This window comes from Phoxinus phoxinus (assembly GCF_949152265.1).
Source record: "Phoxinus phoxinus genome assembly, chromosome: 24".
Taxonomy (NCBI): domain Eukaryota; kingdom Metazoa; phylum Chordata; class Actinopteri; order Cypriniformes; family Leuciscidae; genus Phoxinus; species Phoxinus phoxinus.
This window is the reverse complement of record NC_136899.1, coordinates 15291278-15316486: the sequence shown is the minus strand read 5'-3', so window position 1 is coordinate 15316486 and position 25209 is coordinate 15291278. Positions and strand designations below refer to the sequence as shown.

The following is a 25209-nucleotide window of genomic DNA, read 5'->3' as shown; positions in this document are numbered from 1 at the left end:
AGTAACCAAACTCGGTACGTATATTCTTCTCTTCGATCCGGACAACTTTCTAATTTACAGTCATTAGCTCCGACCAACAGGAAGTCAGATATTTTGGTTTGAATGTGTACTGTTTGGAGCATTTTCCCTCTGCCCCTCTGTGTGTGTGAGTGTGTGTGAGGAGGGGGGCTTTATTTTAACCCTTTCTCTGCTGTGTGGGACTTCTCGGGCACTTTTGGGGCCCTTAACGTGCTCGAAAACTCTTGAAACTTTGCACACAGGTCAGAACCTGCGGCCATCAGGGCTGGGCTGAAGCTGGTACCCGGGCGTGGCAGGGGAGCTCAACAGCGCCCCCTTGAACGTGGTCCGAAAAACTTGGTCCATATATCAAACACGTTTGCATGTAATAATATGAAACTCGGTACACATATAGATTTAATCGGGCCGAACAACTTTCGTGCTCTAAGTTTTACGCCAGTCCAACAGGAAGTCGGCTATTATGGGCTGTATGAAAATGCATGCCCCTGGAATTTGATATACTCCTCCAAGAAAAATTATCCTATCGCCACCAAACTCGGTCAGCATGAAGTCAAGACATTGAGGACGCTAAATTGCGGACGGATTTTTGATATCTCGAACGGTTTGGCCGTGGCGAGGAAACGAAGTTATGGCGAGAAAAGAAAAACACAATGTGTTATAACGTCTTCATACATTAATTGATCTGGATGAAACTTCAGCAGTGTGTTTGTTGTAAGAGGGCGATCACATGGATGTGACTATTGTGAGTCAAAGTTATAGCGCCACCAGCTGGCAGCAGGAAGTGTGTTACTTTCAAGATACTTTTGACTAAAGTGGGTGGGTTATTTTTACCTACAGTCACAAAACTCGGTCTGTATATTGTGCTTATCGATCCGGACAACTTTCTCATTTACAGTCATTAGCTTCGACCAACAGGAAGTCAGATATTTTGGTTTGAATGTGGTCTTGTCTCTCTCTGACAGAGTTCCCCCTGCCATTCTCTCTGTGTGTGTGTGTGTGTGTGTGTGTGTGTGTGTGTGTGGAGTGGGCGGGAGGGGAGGGAGAGAGGGCACACACACAGACAGCCCCCCCCCTTTCTGTGTGTGTTTGGAGGGGAGCAGAAAGACTCACACTGATACAAGCTCTAAAGCAGACTTCTTCTCGACAGTCAAAGCGGGGTTACGTTATTGCCCGTCGTGAACAGGAACCCGAAAGGCAACGGGGGTGGCGGCTTTTTATATATATATATATATATATATATATATATATATATATATATATATATATATAAATAAATATAGCTGCAAGCAGCGATGGAGGGCCCAAGCCGGTGGCAGCGCCAGCCCGGTGCCTTTAGTGTAACTAAAGGCACCAGGGTGGCGGTGCCACCGGCTTGGGCCCGTAATCGCTGCTTGCAGCTATATTTATTTATATATATATATATATATATATATATATATATATATATATTTACTTTTACACTTGATCAGATAATCATGGGATTCGCTGAACATAAGTGATACTGAACTGAATTACAAATCACTTTTAAACAGAATTGCATGCACCAGACTGTATTATATGATACATCATAGTGATTTGAGAACATAAAGGATTTAAATTCTTACTATCCAATAAGTCCACCAGTACATCATGTCTTATCAAATATTTTTGGCTGCCAGATAATCGTCAACTTTCCAACTATATTTATTTAGTACTAGTCCATGCATTTGAGGGTGTGTAAACATTTTTTATGTAATAGGCACTACAGTACATATATGGCTAAAATGGTCAATAAGTCAAAATATGTGAAGATTGCTCCCTCTGTAGGACAGAAAGTGGTAGTACATCAGAGTCAGTCCAGAGATGTCCAGCATAAAACAAAAATGCAAGCTGTGAAATTGTTTAAATTGGATTTCTGGTGAAATCAAAAAAAAGTTTTCTTCTAATTTGTACATTATGAATTTATTTTTTATTGACAACAGACATTCTTATTCTTACAATGTAATATGAATAAAATGAATTAAATACATATTAAATACACATTACGAGCATGAAATGGGACGGTTTCATCTCACACGACTCTTCTTCAATGTGGACATGTCGCCGGATGCTTTCCGCTTGCGTGAAGATGTATCTTGAACCTTCTCTAGATCCTCTGCAGCTGCACCAGGAAGATAGTAAGCGTCCATTGAAGGAGATGGCTCCTGACATTAAAAGGGCAAACTTATTAAATCATACAACTTAGGCAACAACAACCATTTCAGAGCTGAACAGAACAAGCAATTACTGTGATCAAATTTCCACATTATTGCTTCTGGTACATTAAATGTCAGGTGTAATAGGGCTGCGTGATTAATCGACATAAAACCGAAATCGCTCATGCCCGAGTTTGGGTCACTTATAATATACATTTGTGAAGGCAACATGGGCCAACAGTCTTCACAAACTTGCAACTAAAGAGAAGCTCAGTGGTTTAACTTCTGAGAATTAAGACAGTGATATATATTAGAATTGAAATTCTACAGTTGTACTGCAAAATAAAATGATTATATTTCTTAAATACTTTATTTATTTTACAGATTTTTGTGAAATATTATAATAAATATAATAATAATAATATTACTGTAAAATAAAATAATCTAGCAAATTATAGACCCATTTCAAATCTTCCATTTATGTCTAAAATATTAGAAAAAGTTGTGTCCGCTCAACTGAGCTCTTTTTTGCAAGAAAACGATATCTATGAAAAGTTTCAGTCAGGATTCAGGCCACATCATAGCACTGAAACTGTGCTCGTTAAAATCACTAATGATTTACTTTTAGCTTCGGACCAAGGCTGTATCTCAATACTAGTTTTACTTGATCTTAGTGCTGCGTTCGACACTATAGATCACACAATACTCTTAGATCGACTACAAAATTATACTGGCGTTCAAGGACAAGAATTAAGCTGGTTTAGATCATACTTATCTGACCGCTACCATTTTGTCTATTTAAATGGAAAAAAATCGATCATATCTTCAGTAAACTATGGAGTGCCGCAGGGATCTGTGCTAGGCCCTCTATTATTCTCAATATATATGCTGCCACATATAGAAATATTATAAGGAAACATGGAATTAGTTTCCATTGTTATGCTGATGACACTCAATTATATATTTCATCACGGCCGGATGAAAACGCTAAATTATCAAAATTGACAGAGTGTGTTAAAGATATAAAAGATTGGATGACGCGTAATTTTCTTCTATTAAATCCAGACAAGACGGAGGTACTACTCATCGGTTCAAAAAACCACCCACAAAACCTCTCACAATACAACTTTAACATAGTAGGATGTCCTGCTACTTTATCCTCTACAGTAAAAGACCTGGGTGTCATACTAGACTGCGACCTGTCTTTTAAAAATCATATTTCATATGTTACAAAAACTTTTCCACCTTAGAAACATTGCTAAGCTACGTAATATGCTATCAGTTTCTGATGCAGAAAAGTTAGTTCATGCATTCATGACCTCGAGACTAGATTACTGTAATGCTCTATTAGCTGGTTGTCCAGCATTCTCAATAAACAAGCTACAGTTAGTCCAAAATGCAGCCGCTAGAGTTCTTACTAGATCAAGAAAATATGATCATATAACACCGATCTTATCATCACTACATTGGTTACCTATAAAGTTCCGTATTAATTATAAGGTATTGTTACTGACTTATAAAGCCCTAAACGGCTTAGCTCCAGTCTATTTAACGGATCTTCTATCGGCCTATAATCCATCGCGCTCTTTAAGATCGCTAAATTCGAGGCTTTTGGTTATACCTAGGATATCTAAGTCCACTAAAGGAGGGAGAGCATTCTCACATTTAGCTCCAAAACTCTGGAATAGCCTTCCTGATACTGTTCGTTGCTCAGACTCGCTCTCCCAGTTCAAAACTAGATTAAAGACGCATCTCTTTAACCAGGCATTCATATAAATGTTTTAATCTTACAGTTAAATCCGGCCTCTTGTTCATAACCGCCAGAGGAGAACTGGCCCCCGACTGAGCCTGGGTTCTCCCAAGTTTTTTTTTTTTCTCCATTAGGTCACCTGATGGAGTTTTTCGTTTCCTTGCCACTGTTGCCTTTGGCTTGCTCAGTTGGGGATATTCAATTTAATGAATCAATCAATATTACTATTGATTAGCATTACCAAACATGGACGTTTTATTATTATTTTAATTTAATACTGTGAAGCTGCTTTGATACAATCTGTATTGTGAAAAGCGCCATACAAATATTCTTGACTTGACTTGACTTAAAAGCAGTTTCTTTCTTCTGTTGAACACAAAGAAGATATTTTAAAGAATGTTAGTAACCAAACAGTCGGCACCCATTGACTTCCATAGTACGAAAAAAATACAATAGAAGTCAATGGGTGCCGTCAACTGTCTATAAAATATATTTTGTGTTCAACAGAAGAAAGAAACTCATACAGGTTTGGAACAACTTGAGGTTGAGTAAATGATGATAAAATTATAATTTTTGGGTAAACTATCTTTACACTTTATTTTACAGTGTCCTTGTTACATGTTACCATAGTAATAACAGTAAATTATGCATAATTACATGCAACTAACCCCCAACTAAATCCTAATCCTATCCTAACCCTATAGTAAGTACATGTAGTTGCTTAATATTACTCAGTACTTCAATATATAATTATACACTAACAATGACACCTTAAAATAAAGTGTAATAAATATTTTATTAGGATTATTATTTCATAATTAAATTGATAATTACACAACTTTTTTTTTTTACCAAACTGTGCATCCTTACAAACAAGCACAGAAGAGGTTTATAAAAAAACAAACAAAAAAAACATCCTCTCACCTGCATGAGGTAATCAGCAATATACTCTGGTTTTAGGCATTTGACCCCCTGAGCTGCAGCCTCACCGATGTCCACTCTGACATCACCCGGTTTTAACCGACTAAAATCCACAAACAGATGTGTGGTCTCTTGAAACAGCGACGGAGAAGGGTCTGGTAACACCTATACAGAAAAAAGGGTTAATACAGGACAAAGAAACAATACAGAGGGGGGAAATAGCAACGACTGCCTGTAACGTCATAGAAAACCAATATTTCAAATCTGGAATCAAAAGAGACAATATGACAAAAGACAACAGACCTTGGCTCCCCCAGACTGCAGCAGCCGTCTGAATCCAGCATCTCTGGCCTGGTCAATATTCAGCATTACAGTCCAGCCGCCAAAGGCTCCCTGCACATCAACAGCATCACGCACCGCACCGCACCACACTATGTACTTGCAGGTTCATCCATGCCAAGTGTATAAACATCTATATAAGTGTACCTCCTTGTTTGAGACACCATGTAGAGTCTTCCTCCATCGCATGGCTGCCAGTGCCAGTCTCTTCTGCTGAGAGTTGATGGACGACAGAGCGTCCAGTATAGAGCTGCTGCCCCACTCATACTGCTCCTCCTAACGCACACGCACACACACACACACACACACGACATGAACATTATCTTAGATCATGTCTGAAAGACAGGGAACACAAACGCAGACACACACCTTTATGAAGTGTCCTTCTGCACGGCAGGCCTCCAGGTATGAGCGGTGAAGGATCCACTTGCCCGCTGCCATGGCGGCCAGATACTTCTCATTGCGCAGAGGATAACCCACAACCACGTGAGTGCAGCTGGGGTCAAAACTCTGCTTCTCCAGCACAACACCACCTGCACATTAACACATACAAGACGCATCATATAACAGAAATTCAATTAGGGATAGGTTACAACAATTGGATTGTCCAACAACCAACTAGTTGTGAGGTTGTTTTTTTGCTTTTTTAATTATATATACATGTATAAAGACATCTCTTATGCTCACCAAGGCTGCATTTATGATACAGTTAAACAGTAATATTGTGAAATATTATTATAATTTAAAATAACTGTTCTATTTTACTATATTTTAAAATGTAAATTATTCCTGTGATGGCAAAGCTGAATTTTCAGCATCATTACTCCAGTCTTGAGTCACATGATCCTTCTGAAATCATTCTAATATGCTGATCTAATGTGTTTTTTAACAATGTTGAAAACACCTTTTCTGCTTAATTTTGTGGAAACTGTGAAACATTTTTTTTTACTCTTTGATGAATATAAAGTTACAAAAAGTAGCATTTATTTTCAATGGAAATATTCTGTAACATAGGTGTTCAATGCAATAATTTACTGGATAAAAGTATTAAGTATGAATTTCTTTTTCTGCTTTATATCTTTGGGACAGTTCTTTAATTAGCATGATGTTGTTATTAGTTTGAGAGTTTTCATGGTAAAATGCACTTAAAAAAACATTTCAAATCGAGATGAATGTCTTTGGCCATTACACTGTCTTGTGTCCTTACAGGCACAAATGCCACATTTTGAATAATAATAAAAAAAAAAACCTGTCAAACTTTTAAAACATCATAGAACCCCTGCGTTCTGTCCCATTCCATTATGCTCTGCCACACATAGTTTAAAAGCTCCCAAAGACGTGGTCTGATCGGAACCTGACAACAGCCCAATTATACAGATGGTATAACATTAAACAATATTATTGGCTTGAATGCACTGACACTATTGGATGAGAACTGAACTGAGCTGAATGATGACATCACTGTTTTCTCCAGAGCTGCTTTATAGATGAATTGAACTCATTCCTGAACTAAATCAACACTGAACTGACTGCAGCTGAATAATGACTGTTTACTATTGTCTTTTTAGAGCTGCTTCTGTTCGGCACCATTGAATCATTGTTTTCCTGTTCGTCACTGTAAAGCTGCTTTGAAACAATCTGTATTGTATAAAGCGCTATATAAATAAAGGTGACTTATTTTGAGGGTCCCTAAGGGGGCTTTCACACTGGGCATGTTTGCTACAGTCCAAGTCTGCTTTTTCCCAGCTCCCCCCGCAGCATTGGTCAGGTTTCACACTCAACTTGATTCTATCGAACCCTGGTGCATTTGCATTCATCTTACATCATCATAAATGTGCACGGCGGATAATAGAAAACAGGACGTGGGATCGCATATTGTGTTTTTTTATTGATTATTACTACGGATTGCAAGACATTCATTAACCATTCGCTCCGATTGCACTCACTATGCGCGATTACAATCCATGCTCACTTTTGCTTATATCCAAAGTAAATCATCATCGCTGTAAACAACATTTTTTTAACTAATGACGTCGTCATTGGCTAAAATGCATGCGCAGGTTACTGTACTCTCTGAACAAGTGAGCACCCGAGTCCGAGTTGCTTTAACATCCACGTGAATTACACCACATCTCCAGTGCAACCGAGCTCAGAACACCTCATACAGGTAGTCTCGGGTTCGGTTACCATGACAATTTTTCATGTGAACCTTGCCCTGTTTTGTACTAAACTGCCAGTGTGAAAGGACCATAAGACCAAGCAGGATGACTAGCAGATTTAAAATTAAATACAATGCAGTGAGGTACACTGACAGACAATATGAAGTCACCCAGTGGAAGAAACAGGAAACACTAAGTTGTATTGTGTACTGACCTAGCTCCTCTATGAGATGGCTGTAGTCAATGCGTTCCTGAGGATTCAATGAAGACAGCAGGAATCGTGGAGGATCCTTCTTCACCTCGTCCTCAACTTCAATCTGTTGAGAATAGATCGAGATAGATCAGATTTGAATAAAAAGAATTAGAACTGCAGTCCATGGCATGGATAAGTGTATGTGTACCGGTGGAAGGGGAGCGCCTGCAGTTTTAGAAATGGGGAAAGCAATACTAGGAGCTTCAGGTGTTTCAGGGTTTTGTAGCGTGACGACTCGAGGCGGGGTCACCTTTGGCCTCAGTTGCGCATCAATGACTTCAAATGCGGCTAGAAAGGGTCAGAAGAGTTGAATCATTCAGAACATTTGTATTGTACTTTCACTTCCTCACACACTCTACCGTTCCTCAGTATGTTAAAAAATAATAATAATAAAACTTTTTTTTTGAGCAAGGACACATTCAATTTATCAAAAGTGACAGTAAAGACATTAATAATGTTACAAAAGATTTTTAGTTCAAATAAATGCTGCTTTTTTGAACTTTCTATTCATCAAAGTATCTGTTTTCAACACTGATCTTACCAACTCCTAACTTTTGAACACTTTTTTCAAATGCAAAACCTTGCATACCCATTTCCACCAGTTCAGAGTCAGTCATGGAGTCCCTGCCATTGGCCGTGTGGTCAGAGGGGGGCAGCGGGACGAGGGCTAGAGGTTCGGAGTGCTGGGAGGGGCTTCCAGGCCACTGCAGGTTATCGGCCAGTTTAGCTCTCTCCTCTCGTGCTGTGGGATCATCCCACACGATCTGCTCACTCTGAGACGGCTCTGTGTTCAGGTCCACATCCACTTGACGTGACATCCTGCCAAAACACAATCTTATAACATGCAATCTTAAAAACGCAAATTCACAAAGCAAAAAGGGAGCTCTGCTGATCTGATGCAGGTGAACAGGATGCAGAAAAAAAACAGTAGCAAGGAACATGTCATGTGTCTACATTCCCTAGAGAACAACTGAAAACTTTGAGCTTTGAAACTAACAAGCTTTGAGACACCGATGGGATCAGAGAGAGTACTCTGGGTAGTCTTGCTTTTATACCGTATGGCCTCTAAATTGCGGCTCCTTCTACCCATTCGCCCCAGGCTGTCCGGGGTGTGGGGTGAGCCCTGCCCCCCTGAGCCTGTTCTGGCCAACCGCGAGGAGCCTCTTCGACCGCTGGTCAGTTTAGTGGCTGACATGATCTCCTGAAGCTGCCTTTGAAGATTCTCTCTCATTTCCAGCGCTTCTGTAATATCTAAGGAAGGGATAAGAACAAAAGGGGAGAAAAAAAAGCTGTGAATTGAGACAAAACAGAGATATAACACAAAAATCAGACACATCTTTCAAGATGACTCACTTTTTCTCTCATTGCTGAGGGTCTGATCTTTCTCAGGCTCTCCCACACTGATTCGCTGAGGAGTCGAGATGTCTGTTATGTCATCATTAGGGCCAAGCTTGAAAAATAAAAACCATTGTTTTAAGTTACAACACTGAAACAAAGAAAATAAAAAAGCTTAATAATATGCATGGATTGAAGAGTATGGTAATGCAGTTATTAATCCCTCACCCCGGTCTCGTCATTCTCTGCGAACGCCCTGAGTCTGGTGCGGGGGGTGGTAGGGGGAGGTGACCTCTGAGTGCAATCTGCCATCTGACTCATGGTAAGGCTCATTTTGGGGTTGAAAGTGAAAGGGTAGAGCGACTCCGACACATGCTTCTGCTCATCTGCACACTGAAAATAGGATGGACAATGAATTTAATGAAATCTCAAATATTTTCACAATGCTTTAGTCAGATTCCACAATCGCTGAATAAAATGCAAAAATCAACAAAATGTAAAAAAAAAAAAAAAAGTATGCGATCAAGATAATTCGCCATTTCAGCGAAAAAAAAAAAAAAAAAAAAGATCTACCGGTAATTGAATTACCCGAATTTAAAGCTGTAATGCATTATTTTTACAAGGATAAAGATGTCGTGCACATTTTGTCAGTGTGAAACAGTGAAAGCAAAACTTTCTCACCAGACGTCTCACATAAGTGGCAAGGACCGAGTGAAGCGATTAAGAATCATGAATGAATTACCAAATTATATGCTTTAGTAAAAAGACTTAAAAGCGCTGTAAACCACAGAAGAGAACTCAATTCAGTCCTGACATGCTGACCAATGTCAGACTGGCTGCGGATTTCTGTGCATGAGCTTGTCAGCACGCGAGTACCGACTTGTGTTCTCTTTCAAGGCTTATTCGCTTGAGCGGTCAAATATACACAATTATGTAAAAATGTCCTTCCTGAAGGTAATATCTTAAGGGAACACACAGCTTGGGGGGAAAAACTGTTTGGGACGTGTCAGTATTGAATCTATGCATAACTGTAGGTCTTCAAGGGAAAGCAATCTAATATACCCACTGCTGTCTGTGCCATTAATGTTAATCACACAACAACAGGAAAAAAAGCACTGTTTGTATCTGTATCTTTATGTTGTATTTGTTCAATTTGGCGTTTGTTTCTTTGTTCTTATTTTATTACCGACTGATTACTTAAGAACTTTTAACTTGTATTAAGGAAGTATTAGTTTTGCTGTGGTTTGCTTCTAAGATTTTGGTCATATTGCCCACCCAAGTATCTGCATGTACGTACAGCCTGTAGCCAGTGTTGTGACACTATATGCAGTCCTCTCTCTTTGACAGCTCTGTATTCTTTACTGTTGTCTCCAACTTTACCCTGGTAGATTAAATGAGTGACAGAGTCGTCACATGACCACCTAAAATAGACACAAGGCATTAGATTCCTCCCATTCACCCTAAAATATGCCTTACCAACATCTCAGATGGGACTGTTTTAGATGCATGTAATGTTAATGTGATTCACTGAGAGTCAGATATTTCGATTTGTTACATACCTGAAGTCTGCACCGAGAGAGGCGGCCACTGCATTGAGCTCACTCTGTTTCTTGCTTAATTTCTTGCTCACACACACCACCACCCCGCTTAGAGGAGCTGCAGTCTTCTGCTCCACCTGCAAGACACACATACCTGTAAATACCTGTGTTCAGATAAACGTAGCGAGTGTATATGTGATTATGTGCGTGTACCTCAGGTTCAGGCTCTTTTCCCAGTTGTGGACTGGCAGTCATGGCTGCGAGGTTTGTGACATGACTCCGGTTGCTGTTGGCAACTGCAGCTTTAAGGTTCCTCTCGATGACCTCTGACAGAGGAGTCTCCGCCCCCTGACCTTGCTGTGTTTTATTACCAGGAGTCTGTAAATGGTCAAACACATCCTGCAACACAGACGTACAAACACAATACAAAACTTAGTTATTTAATTTTATTTAATCATCCACTCCTCTCTGATTCTTATAATTAAGCAGGCTGGTTTTGCCATTGTACCTTTTCTTATCAGTCTATTAACAACATTTTAACCCTAAACAAAGCAAAAGATGTTTTCTGAACTTGAAATTCCAGCTGACCTTAGTGTTAAATGAGGGTCCGAAGAGTCGGTCTCTGCTCAGGAAGCGAGAGGGAGTGTCTAGTTGGAGAGAGGAGTCTTTTTGCAGGGCTCCTTTGGCGTCCTCTTGTCCTGGGGTTGACACCTCCGCCTGGTCCTCCTCTCCTTCTCTCAACTTCCTGACTGCTGAACGGACAGTGCGGCTCTGAAAGCGAGTCGTGTCCAGAGGGGTGATGGCAGCGCTGTTTTGTGGTCCCAGTAGGGGTAGCTCTGGGGAGCGTTGCAGGAGGCGCAGAGGCGGCGGGTCTTTCTGAGATGCTCCAACAAAACTGTCTTCACTTCTCTCTATGGGAAAATCACAGAGAGAAAGTAATAATATAATGTTTAAGTGACCATTTCATGATGGTGTATGACATTTCTTACTTTAATTTAATGTATAGAAATGAATCTGACTATTTTCAAATAAAAAAAAGATAAAATCACTGCACTCAACAGTTCGGCTTCAATCAGGCTAAAGATTTTAAAATAGGCAACAATTATTTAATCAAGTTCACAGAAAACTGAGGAAATAATTTTCGGTCAAATGATTGGAATATTATTTCAACCGATCCCACTTTAGGGAATATTTTTAAAGATTTTATTTAATTCATTCATAAAAGATCCAGTAACATAGCAAATAGATTGGTCAAATCTGATATATACACCGAAAAGACTAAAACATTTATATGGCTACATTCTGAAGGTTGGTTATGAAATGCATTCAGAAGGTTATAAAAGCGAGTCTTAGTGCTCAATTCCGATATTTTTGTATAGCTGTTCACATTGTTGTTTTAAATGTAGCCAATATCAGATTGCAGTGCGAACACATCATGGTCTTGCACATGCATAAAAAAATTATAAAAAGATCAAAAGTAGCACACTTTCATATGGAACTAAACATTAGGACATTAAAAGTAAGTGATTACGAGTTTATTTATTTATTGTGTGATCTGCCGCAGAAACCAGCTAATTTAAGTGTGGGCAATAGAAAAAAAACAGAGGAGGATGTGAAAAAGGAGAGCAGATTTTTTAAACATTTATGATACAAGCCCTCATGGTTGGCTTGTATATAGGACTGTCACTAGAATACTTACCAGCCACATTTACCTGCAGTCTGAACATAGGCTAAGAGGTTTTGTAAGTATTTGTTTTGTCAATTTAGATGTTGAAGGTTATAAATTAATGATTTGTATGTGCTGTGATTGATGTGTTTAATATTTTGTGGTTGTTGTGTATGTTGAACATTTAACAAATGTTTTGGGTGGTTGTGTTTTAGTTGGTTGTTTAATCGACTGGATTCATTTAATTGTGATTTAGGTTGTAAACTCTTGGGATGAGAAGCACTGTGATGAGTCTCCACCTGGAGATCATTGGACTCGCACTATTTTAAAGATTCGCGGGGACAGTAACATTGTATGATTTACTGAAGAAGGTTGATTGCCGAAAATGTTTATCTTGATCTAATATGTGCTTTGTTGCATAATTAAAAACGAAGAATTCATTAAAGGACAAGTTCGGTATTTTACTCTTAAAGCCCTGTTTTCAGATCGTTCTGATGAAATAGAACGGTTAAGATTAAAATTTGGACAGATGCTGCTGTCCCGAGAATTTTCGCTTTCTTTCGCTTTCCCCCCCACCTCCACAATGGCTGCAAAGGTGCACAGGAATAATCCTTCCTAAAACGCATTAAACTTTCGTTTACAAAGACGTGAAACTCACTGGGCCCTATCTAGTACCCAGCGCAATTGACTTTGAACACCGACGCATGTATCATTCCTATTTTGCACCCGCGCACAGCGGACTTTTCCCTCCACAGACGCACGTCGGTAAATTAGGGAATGAACTTGCGCTCGCGGGGGCGGTTCAGCGCAAAGAGGAGGCGTGTTCCGTCGCAAAACTGCCCTGGTGCTATTTTCTAGTTTTAGAAAGCAATTGCGCCACTGACCAGGAAAAAAAACAGTCTAAAGACAGTGGCGCGTTGCGCGTTAGTGATATGGTATTTTAAGGGCGCGTGCTTGGCCATAATGTAGCGTGTTAACGCGCATCCACTTTGATTCTCTAATAATTATAAACAGCAGTTTTCATTTTTGCAAATCATACATTATTACAAGGAAAAATATTAACACACGAGGGAAATCATTGTTGTGTCCGTGAAGATGTGAAAAAGATCTATCTAGATAAAAAAAAAACATCTAGATTAGGCTACACATTTACCCAAATTATACGCCTGTTTAACCGAAGCTGATTTGGGTGGGTTTCTCCCATCATCCCCAATGTCACTTCTCTGTTTTACGGTCCTGACGAGAACGTCGGTCTCCTCGGATGTGAACTGCTCCTGGCGTGTGCTGGCAAATCCGCCGTTATAATAGCAATCCGCCGTGGAACAAGCGCGCCGGCTCTTAAAGGGAATGTGAGAGGACGCTCTGATTGGTTTATTTCATGTTACGCCCAAACCACACCTATGAATAATGAAGCTACTTCAGACCAACCCCTATTAGATTTACGCCAGGCACAAGAGTCGTTTATCCCGCCGGGAAAATAGCAACAGCGCCGGGATCCGCCCACAAAGTTACTTGCGCTTTGACACTTGCGTTTCAGATCGTTAAAATAGGGCCCACTGAGTGGTCAGGGGTGTTCAATGATATGCTCACACAAAAATCGCTGCAAAAGATGCTTTCCAACAGGTGTTTTCCCATTTGTTGTAAAACTGTGGACCTATTTTTTTCAAACGCCTCACACCCATTCTTCCGTTGAGCTGGAAAACTACGATAAAACCTGTTGCAAAGCATCTTTTGCAGCGATTTTTGTGTGAGCATATCAGTGAACACCCCTGACCACTCGGTGAGTTTCACGTCTTTGTAAATGAAAGTTTAATGCGTTTTAGGAAGGATTATTCTTGTGCACCTTTGCAGCCATTGTGGAAGGGGGGGGAGGGGGGGGGGGGGGGAAGCGAAAGAAAACGAAAATTCTCGGGACAGCAGCATCTGTCCAAATTTTGCTGATTCTGATTCTCTATTTCATCAGAAACGATCTGAAAACAGGGCTTTAAGTGTAAAATACCGAACTTGTCCTTTAAGAAAACACAAGCAAGTCTGGATATTTTGTTCTTTATCTGACTGTATAAAAAATAAAAAATAAAAAGGAAATCAATCACAAAATGTTTATTAAAGAGAGCTCACAAATACGGTAACAACATATAATTGAAAAACACTTGAGATCATCAGTTATAAATTCTACTTCTGACTAACCTGGAGAGAGTGGCAGGGCAACCAGGTATCGTCCCTCATCGGCACGCTTCCCTGTTCTGGCAGACTCTAAAACCCAGCGGATCGTGACTGCAGGGAGACTCCATTTCTGGGCTGCCTGGTACTTGGTGCCCTCAGGTGTCTGGAGTACCAGATGAGTGCTGGCAAGCATTCCCTTCCTTTGATTAGCGGTCCGCACAAAGTAATCCTGAACACTGCAGATATTAGTGTAGGGGAGAGAAATAAGAAAACATTAGATTATATCTGAGAATTGTAAGGAATTCAGCAATTCTGGATGCTAAAAAAATTGCTTTTTCGTAGTGCAGCACGATTTGGCCAAACATAGTCACACATAAACCCCCCGAAATATTACTTTTGTAAAAATTAACATTTTCACTGTAAAATAACAAAAACTTGAGTATTTAAGAAATGTTACAAAGTACAAATGAAAAATGATAACGTTTCAAACATTAAAGGCACAGTATGCAAGTTTCGCCTCTAGAGGTCGCTTCTCCCCCCCAAAACAATAACAAAGACGTAGCTTGACGCCGTGAATGAGTGTGGAATCATGGGAGTTGTTGGCTTCACCTCCACAGCCGATGGACAGCAAACTGACAGGACTCATGTTCATGGGTGAGCTAATGCATTAAAGTTTTATTAACGTTATTGTGGTATGAAGCAGGGCGGTGCCGAGAGCCTGGGACATTTTATGTTTCTGTATTATTATTACCTATATGCCAGTATTAAAGTTACGTTTGACATCCGAACTCCCTCTTCCCTGAACATGAACTTTGTTACAGTTACGTTTGATCACTTAAATTCATATTTTATTTAATTCAAATAAAACAGCAGCAAGTGCTCAATTACTACTCATATAGGTCACTTTATCTGATAAACTAAAATTGTGGGGTAACGCAGCACTGTTTTACTTGATCAAAGCAAGCATACTAAATACCTTTGAGTGTGTTGATATTATAAAGTTACTCTGTGCGTTCGCTCGGCGACTGCTGAGACACTTGACTTCGATCACTTGATCGGTAATAGAATATCATATTATTAATTAAAGATGGATGACTTCTTTTCTTTTCTATTGGTAGCAGGTTTATAAACGCTGCTCAGTGCAAATCTGGCGAAACGGGTGGCACGCACTACATTGTTAAACGCAGGTTATAAGCAACCCAAACTCAGAGTGCTGATTGCATTTACTGCAAACAAAGGAGCTCTGTGACTGAAAACACGGGTGCTCACCTGTAAATGAACATAACGCCATGCTCCCCTCTGAAACTTGGTACACATTTTTTTAAATCAAATCACAGGCTTTTTGATTTGATAAATTGCACTAAGCCATTTTTCGATTTCGATTTTAAAAAAAAAATTTTTTATTAATGGTTCAGTCCTGCATTTCAGCGTAGTTTAAAAATTAAAATGATAAAAAAAAGTTTTACAATTTTAATTAGTATGATGAATCCTTAACTTAATTAATGACCATGTCCATCTCACAATGAAGGAAGTTGTGTGTACTTCAGGCTTGTGAAGTTTTGTTATGAACTTGAAACTGCCTAGAAGGTGATCAGATGTCAGTGAACAGTGAAAAGAAGGTCTTACCTTGCTCCCAGGTGTTTGGCGAGCTGAATGAGAGAGTCCCTCTCAGCTCCAGTAAACTGACTGACGGACAGCACACAGTCTTTGAGAGGAGAGAAGCCCTCTCTCACAGTCACTGGAGTGAATAGAGGATGAGAGGCTAACGGCAACACACACTGCTGCTCCAAACACATGGCCTGAACACACACACACACACACAAACAGGTTAGTAGTAGAGAATGGCAAAAATTACATAAGGTATCTTGTCTGTCTGTGCATAAACTGTGATTTTCCTACCAGCCAGGTATCCGTTACGACCTCATCTACTGTGGCCTCCACGTCACAGCCCAGCAGTGGCACGATGGCATAATGCGCCACTGCTCTCGAGCGGCCGACCAAAATCTTCCCAGCGTTTTCCATGACTAGCTCTGAGAGCTGGGCTTCAGCCTCAGCTCCAAAACCAACCAAGATGAAGCGCTTCCCTGAAAACAGGCCACCCTCTGAGGTTTCAACCAAGGTTGAGTCCTTCCCTGCAGCTGGAGGCTCCGGAAGCAAAACGCTCTGCCGACTCCTGGTGCTATTAGTGGCTTGAGGCAGCTCCACTACATTAAAGACAGTCAGGGGAGAGTGAGGAAGACAGACAGAAGTAGAAGGAGGAGGAATGAAACATTTATCAACTCACCAACAGTCTGGTCAGTCTCCATGTACTGCGAGAGCAGGTCTTCTTCTGCTCTGGCTTGACGGGCTGGACTAGGGGCAGGAGGGGGCGCTACAGAGGGTCTGGAGGCACGGGGAGCAGCTTTCTGAGCAGCCGGTAAATCAACAGCGGCTGGGGCAGGAGGCAGGAAGGAGGGGTGGAAGTAGCCATCCTCTGAGAGCAGAGTACCATGGGAGAAACTGTCCAGCAGCCACTTCACGGTCACTATATGGGGTCTATGGAGAACAACATCTCTGAGAACCACATTTGAATCACTTAAAATGCACCTTTTTCTGGCTAAGGATGGCAATTTAGGAAGATAGGAAGAGTCCATCTGTATTATGAACCTTGCATATTCAACAACTAGTTCTCCCTCCAAAGTCCTCATAAAGGCCCCAATACACTCACGGCGAAGTAGATGAAAAAAAGAAGTTTGAAATGGCTTTTCAGCTATATACACCCATGCGCACCTAACTATTACGGTACGTAATCACCACGGACCAAAGGTGGTTCGAAGGTGTTTACCAGCCATAGCAAACTTTTCCAGAAAATTCTCTTTGGATAGCTGTTTCAGACTCCAGACTCGAACTCCAAACAAGCTAGTTTTGGCCTGATTTTTTAAAATAAAGTCACACCAGTTCATTCTTTGATTTCGCTTGAAGTATATCGGGTCCTTTATAGCAACCTGTCCTGGACCCCAAACTTTGTTAGCTGGGCCTATTAAAACCTATAACGCAATTAAAACTAGATAAAAAAAACAATGCCTAGTGGCACCCCAACATAGATTTTGACTGACCTGTGAGTGGCTTTGTCAAGGAAGACTTTGACCCCCTGGTCTGGTTCTCCCATCACTATGTGTGTGAGGTCCTGACTGGGCTGGTTGAAGCGCAGACCTCCAGCAGAGTTCACCATCCGCCTCAGCTTCTCCAGTTTCTTTCCGGAAAGTCCACACAGGTACAACTACAGAAAGAAAAGGGTGGAGAACAGTTTATTTATTTATTTATCTCAGATTCAACATTTAAAATCACACAAATGCAACATCATTTCATTTAGACTTTTAGAACAATGTCCTAAATGTGTGACTTATAAATATGCAGGAAACACTGAGCAAAACTAACCTTACAGCCATCCAACAGGTCATCTACTCGACAGACAGTGATGTCAAATGAGTCGACCGGATCAGGAGTCTCTATGTGGCTGATTCCTGCAGTGGTGAGGGCCGTTTCATTTACATTCATGCTGATATTGGATATATGACTCAATCCCAGAAGTGAGGGACCTTCTGCACAAACAAAAGAAAAAGTAAATTCAATGAATCAAAATGAATGACATAGGAATTAGTAAGAATATCGATTTATTCAGGTGATGTTTTTGTGTTTTATGAAATAAATAAAAATGATAACCAGTCAATTTACATACTAGCTTTCAAAAGTTCAGGGTCTGAAAGATATTTTTAATGGTTTTAAAAGAAGTCTCTTATGCTCAACAAGGCTGCATTTATTTGATAAAAAAATATAGTTAAAACAGTAATTTGTGAAATATTATTACATTTACACATAATAGTTTCCTATTTGAATATATTTTAAAATGCAATTTATTCATGTGATTTCAAAGCTGAATTTTCAGTATCATTTCTCCAGTCTTCAGTGTCACATGATCCTTCAGAAATCAGTGTAATTGCTGATTTGTTGCTCAATAAACATTTCTTATTATTATTATCAATGTTGAAAATGGTTGTGCTGCTTTAATATTTTTGTGGAAACCATACTTTTTTTCAGGATTCTTTGATAAATAAAGTTTAAAAGAACAGAATTTATTTAAAATAGAAATCTTTTGTAATTTAATTAATGTCTTGTCACTTTTGATCAATTTAATGCATACTTGCTGAACAAAAATATTAATTATTTCCACCATAAGTAAAGTGTTTTACTCCGCACCCTCTTTGCTCCTGGTGGCTCCTGTAGGAGTGGAGGTATTGGGTCTGCCCGTCTTCTCCTCGGTTCTCCTCTTCTCTTTACGCTCCATGGCATACCTGCTCTCATCCTGACAGAAGCCCTTCTCGATGCTGTCAAACAGCCAGTGCAGGGACACACAGTATACGTTCCATTTACGGGCAAACTCATATTTCTGACCTGAAATGCAACACACAAATTGAAGTGAAGTACATGCTAAGACTGTAACACAAAACAATGCGATGGGGGTCAGAGATGATGGGGTCACCTGTGGGTTCATTGACAATGAGGTGAGTGCACTCATTCATCTTGAGCTGGCCCGTGTAGCTTCCTCCATTCTGACCGCACAACCTCTGAACCTCTTTACGCTCCACAGTAGAGAGTCCCGTCACACACACCGTACAGCCTTTCAGAACTGGACACCGATAGTCTTCTGTATTCAGCTCAGAGTGATGGAAAACACTGGGGGAAAAAGAGATGTTTTTAGATAGAGATTTTAAAGGGATGGTTCACCCAAAAATGAAAATTCTGTTCGCCTGTTGTTCCAAACCTGTATTTATTTATTTTTTATGCTGAACACAAAAGAATATATTTTAAAGAAGGTCAGAAACCAAACAGTTGAGTGACCCCATTGACTGCCATAGTACTTTTTTTTCTCCATACTGTGGAAGTCAATGGTGTCAATGAACTGTTTGGTTACCCGTTTTCTTTAAAAAATCGTATTACGTGTTCAACAGAAGAAAGAAATTCATACAGTGACTCACAAATCAGGCAACCAACTGGACCTGGTTTACACACGCAACTGCATCACGGACAACATTTTGGTGAAACCTCTCCATGTTTCTGATCATTTCCTCATTACTTTCAATCTACAACTCTCTACCCATGCTCCACCAACCCCCCTACCAGTTACTTTCAGACGAAACCTGCGCTCACTCTCTCCCTCCCATCTTTCCTCTGCTGTGTCATCTTCTCTCCCCTCACCCTCACAATTCTCATCTCTGGATGTTAATACCGCAACAGATACTTTATGCTCCACTCTAACTTCTTCTTTAGACAATATCTGCCCTATCTCCTCCAGGCCAGCACGCACTACTCCCTCTAACCCTTGGTTATCTGAGGTTCTTCGTGAACACCGGACCAAACTCAGGGCAACAGAGAGGAAATGGCGCAAATCAAAAGACACAACTGACCTTAGTATGTATCAATCTCTGCTCTCTTCCTTTTCTGCTGATGTTCATGCAGCAAAATCTTCTTATTTCCACAACAAGATCAACAGCACCGCTAACACACGAACACTTTTTAAGACATTCAACTCTCTACTCTGTCCACCTCCACCACCACCCACCTCCGCTTTAACTGCGGATGATTTTGCTAACTTCTTCACCAACAAAACAACAACTGTCAGCAGTCAGTTCTCAGCTCCACACACACAGGAACCCAGTCCAACCCCTCCCACTCCCAAACACCTTCTCTCCTCATTCTCTCCACTAACCGAGGAAGAAGTATCTAAACTTCTCCTCTCCAGTCATCCCACCACCTGCCCTCTAGATCCCATCCCCTCACACCTTCTACAAGCCATCTCTCCCACACTTCTACCAGCACTCACACACATCATCAACGCATCCCTCCACACTGGCACTTTTCCTACAGCATTCAAGCAGGCTCGGGTAACTCCACTGCTTAAGAAACCGACATTAAACACATCACTCTTAGAAAATTATAGACCTGTCTCTCTCCTACCATTCATTGCGAAAACACTTGAACGAGTTGCCTTCAACCAAGTATCATCCTTCCTCTCTCTGACCAACCAACTAGATGTAAACCAATCTGGCTTCAAGAAAGGGCATTCAACCGAAACTGCATTGCTGTCAGTCACAGAAGCCCTACGGATCGCAAAAGCTGCCTCCAAATCATCAGTTCTCATTCTCCTGGATCTGTCTGCTGCCTTCGACACTGTGAATCATCAGATCCTCCTGTCCACCCTCTCATCAGGGCATCACAGGAACTCCTCTCCACTGGTTTGAGTCCTATCTCACAGGTAGGTCCTTCAGGGTCGCATGGAGAGGTGAGGTATCCAAAGCACATCAACTGACTACAGGGGTTCCTCAGGGTTCAGTTCTTGGACCGCTCCTCTTCTCCATTTACACCACATCACTGGGACCCATCATACAGGCACATGGCTTCTCTTACCACTGCTATGCTGATGACACCCAGCTCTACCTCTCATTTCAACCTGATGATCCCACAGTAGCTGCACGTATCTCAAGCTGCCTGGCGGACATCTCGGCATGGATGAAGGAACATCACCTGCAACTCAACCTGGCAAAGACTGAGCTTCTCGTCCTCCCTGCCAATTCGTCTCTACAGCACGACTTCACTATCCAGCTAGATTCAACTTTAATCACCCCATCAAGGTCGGTCAGAAACCTTGGAGTAACATTTGATGAGCATCTGACCTTCACAGACCACATCACAAAGACAGCTCGATCATGCAGGTTTGCACTGCACAACATCAGGAAGATCAGGCCCTTCCTAACTGAGCAGGCAACACAACTTCTCGCCCAGGCCTTGGTGATCTCTAGACTTGATTACTGCAATGCTCTTCTGGCCGGTCTTCCATCATGTGCAACTAAACCTCTACAAATTATCCAGAATGCTGCAGCCCGTCTTGTCTTCAACGAGCCGAAAAGGGCCCACGTCACTCCTCTGTTCATCTCTCTGCACTGGCTACCACTCGCTGCTCGCATCAAGTTCAAGGCATTGACACTTGCTTACAGATCGACCACAGGCTCAGCTCCCTCGTACTTACACTCGCTTCTACGAGTCTACATCCCTACCAGAAGCCTGCGATCGGTCAATGAGCGACGGCTCGTGGTACCATCACAGAGAGCTACAAAATCACTCTCCAGAACATTCTCATTCACGGTTCCATGCTGGTGGAATGATCTCCCTACCCTCATCCGGAATGCAGAATCCCTGACTACATTCAAAAGACAACTGAAAACTCATCTCTTCCGTGAGCACTTGACATAAAAAAAAATAATAAAAAAAATAAAAAAAAACTTTTATCCTCCCTTGTTTGGCTTATGCTACTCTGAGCAATGCCTGAACTTTGTATTTTGAGCACTTCTTGCGTTATTTTTGCCTCTTCACGATGACTCGCTTGCTGTAGTCCTCAGTTGTAAGTCGCTTTGGATAAAAGCGTCTGCTAAATGACTAAATGTAAATGTAAAAATGTACAGGTTTGGAACAACTTGAGGGCGAGTAAATGCTGACAGAATTTTCATTTTTGGGTGAATTATCCCTTTTAAAGTCATAATGAAACCAAAACATTTTTTATCGGAATATTGTATTTATTATAAATGAGAAAAATGCATGTGTGCCCTCGTAATATTTAATCAAAATAACTTGAACATTTCCTCTCTATTTACGGCGGGAGGGCAGGACAACCTGTCACTCACATGAAATCGTATTAATAGCAAACAACAACGGCCCAATCAATCAAGTCCGTCCTACATTTTTTCTTATTCGAGAAGCTGTTTCACTCGGCTATATTTCACAATGGGGAAAAAAGATTATCACAACTTCCGTTTCATGCCGACTTTAAAGTTTTTCTTCCGATTTCTGACATATCCATTTTGAAACATTTGATCAAACAAGGAGGTACTTGATTTTGAACATTGAGAATTGATTGGATTGTTGTAATTTGCTTATTGTCCGGCTCTTGCCTGGTACACATTCATCAGAGTGAATTTTGCGAGGAGACAGTTTGATTAAAGGGGGGGTACAATGGTGTTTCATGTATTCAGAGTTGTTTACAGTGTTAAAGAGATGGATTCTCATGCTAATAATGGCCAAAGTTTGAAAAGTTATTTTGAACGAATAACAGATAATTTCTGTGCTGAAAATCATACTTCCGGGTTGCAACACGTTTCGGCTGGTTTTTTTCTATCGTAGATCTAATGACGTAGACCAGAGTGGAACTCCTTATATGAGCATTGCTCTCGGAAAAGCGCGTTCACGCACACGTCGACCAGAGGAGAGAAAGACCGCGCTCATCGACGCGCTACTACCGGAAATCATCATCAGCAGCGCTAAATAGGAATGGTTGATGTCAAGAATGTCTCCAAAAAAGTGTGTTTTGGGATGTGAGGGAAAGTTTACCTTGTTCAGCTTCCCAAAAAACCCAGTGTTACTGGAACAGTGGATGCAGTTTGTATGTTGTGGATGCTCCCGCTTGACTCTATAGCTCCGCCCACGCCCAGAATCAAGGACCTCGGCTTTTTCCGGATAGAATCGGAAAGCTGTATTTTTATTTTATAAATATGATGAAACTAAAGACTTTTTGGAGATATGAAGGACGCACTATTACTCTATAGGTACTCAAGATTAACATGAGATTGACTGAAACTAAGTATTTTACCCCCCCTTTAAAGATTACGAGGGCACGTGAAGAAAAAAAAAAAAAAAAAAGATTTGCATGGATACATCATTTATATATATATATATATATATATATATATATATATATATATATATATATATATATATATATATATATATAAACAATTACCAATGTTGATTTCATAGTGACTTTAAATAACCAATTTGACCGTGTAGAAGTTAATGAGTTACCTATCCTGAGACTTTTCCCAGCATGCTTTCACCCAGATGGGCAATAGGATGGGCTTCCCGAGGCTTGCGGCCACCAGGTATTTCTTACTCCCCACTTCACCTGCCACCAGGTGAGTAACAGACACGTTGAGATCACGGTAAACCCGTCCACCCATCAGCTGGACAAGATCCATCACTTCACTCTACAAGAACAACAAAAACACTGCTTATTCGTCGAGCAGAACTGCACATATAAGTGTATCGCCATTTCAATCCCAGTTTACAGCTAATGTAAGCAAAGGTGGACAAAAAAATATAATATTTTAGCATTAATCATAAATGTTTTCTCCGTACCCGTGCCTCTTTGTCGAGATTGGTGCAGGAGATAGTGATATCAGCCATTGCCATGTTGTACACGGGCTGCTCTGCTTTGGGAACACATCTCTGCTTCTGCAGACAGAACAGTACTACCAAAGGACTCACAATCCTGCATCCCAGCTGCAAAAAAACACTAGAGTTTTAGAAGACTATCAACATTTATAATAATACAGGGACAATTAGGGAAACATAAATGGACAGAACACAAGAGTTCAGGTATTACAACTGAAGTTCTATTACATTATTCTAAGCATCTTTGTCAATAATACAGAGATAAGTGATGCACTGAAATTCTGGCAATTAAAAATACACTGCAAAAAGCAGATTTTGTGCACTGTCAAAAGTGAAATCCTCACCCTCCTGCAGTGGTCAAAGGAATTGCTGGTGAAATCACTGAACACAAACAGGGATTTGTCATTGTGGTCCAGCTCTAGTGCGGCTTCCTCGTCCACCGTCTGCACATACTTCTCTGACTGAAGTTCCACTATTGCCTGAAGACAAGCATATGACTGTATGAACAAAAGGCCTAAACATTGTATTAACCCAGGGGAGCATTTAAAGATAGCTATTAAGAAGAATTTCACATTTTTCACCTTATAGGCCTGTAGAGCCAGATCAGTCTTCTGTCCATTGCGTTCAACAAATTTTACAATATATACATCCCTTTTGCCTTTTGACATGGTGGCATATAATCTAAATTATGTGGAAGGAAAACAAATGTACAATGACTTAATACTGTCAATAAGAAACATGTAAACATCTGCTAGTATCCCGTTATCGCACGTTGTTATTCTGTAATGTAACATGTCTCTATGCTTTAACAAGTTAAATAGGAAATCAATACAAAAATCAAACAAAAAACGGACGTTACGTAACTTATGATAATGACAATGATCAATCAGCTTCTAATGGCAGGTTGTTTTGATAATCCCATAAACATATGGCCAAACAAGACAAATCAAAGCGAGACATACTGTCGCACAGCTCTAAAAAACAAGTAATTTAATTATTTTTTAGTTATTAAAATAAAACAAACACTTATAATAACAAACGAAGACTTACCGCGAGACAAAGGGTTAAAACTAATTTCTAAAAGACTTTGATCTCATTTCAACTAAATTTTGTATTATCATTACTGCAACTGCGCCCATATAAATAGCTATTGTATAAAACAACAGAATAAATTATTAACTAATCGGTGTGTATTTCATTCAGAGAAAGCCGTATTCCAGTCATTCGCGCCACTAGCTCTGAAAACAACTTCCGCTTCACTTCTGTGTCTTTGGTAAGGACAGGAGAAATATTAAAATATATGACCGCCACCCACCGGACAGGAGGTTCGTAATATCAGAATTTAATGAGATAATTTTCTTTAAATCAAGTTCGTTTTACTCTATGTAGTTGGAAGAAACCTGCAATCATTTCATACAAAGAACAGCCTTTTTCTCGTTCGCGAGACTGCTGTTGCCATAGTTACGACGTCCGATTTATAAACGAGTTGTTCTTCTTAGTCGAATCTTTTTAATGAATTGATTGAGTCGGCTCAAAAAATCAATTGTTAAATGTATATTATATTTAGGTTTCCAAATGGCAATATAATTGTGACTTATGTCTCGAAAAATGTATCGAATTAAACGTAATAACCAG

The 25209-nt window shown here is 40.3% G+C and overlaps 1 protein-coding gene across 2 annotated transcripts; it reads right to left on the bottom strand.

The window, feature by feature from the left end:
* Positions 1–1678: 1678 nt before the first annotated feature.
* topbp1 (DNA topoisomerase II binding protein 1) lies at positions 1679–24849 on the bottom strand. Of its 2 annotated transcripts, none has more exons than XM_079602112.1 (28): positions 24625–24849; positions 24156–24255; positions 23919–24053; positions 23539–23682; positions 23206–23387; positions 18836–19029; positions 18553–18747; positions 17734–17897; positions 17412–17575; positions 16601–16851; positions 16216–16520; positions 15943–16115; positions 14341–14552; positions 11076–11398; positions 10701–10886; positions 10509–10624; positions 10247–10370; positions 9178–9342; positions 8968–9064; positions 8670–8865; positions 8204–8433; positions 7763–7902; positions 7576–7678; positions 5572–5735; positions 5350–5478; positions 5167–5256; positions 4867–5028; positions 1679–2201 (listed from the first exon to the last, which is right to left on the bottom strand). In XM_079602112.1, exons 2-28 carry the CDS (start codon positions 24240–24242, stop codon positions 2064–2066), a joined length of 4569 nt encoding a protein of 1522 aa, XP_079458238.1. In that variant the 5' UTR covers positions 24243–24255; positions 24625–24849; the 3' UTR covers positions 1679–2063. The 2 variants fall into 2 exon arrangements, with proteins under 2 accessions (XP_079458238.1, XP_079458239.1); XM_079602113.1 differs by having other exon boundaries at positions 17734–17894.
* Positions 24850–25209: the final 360 nt, after the last annotated feature.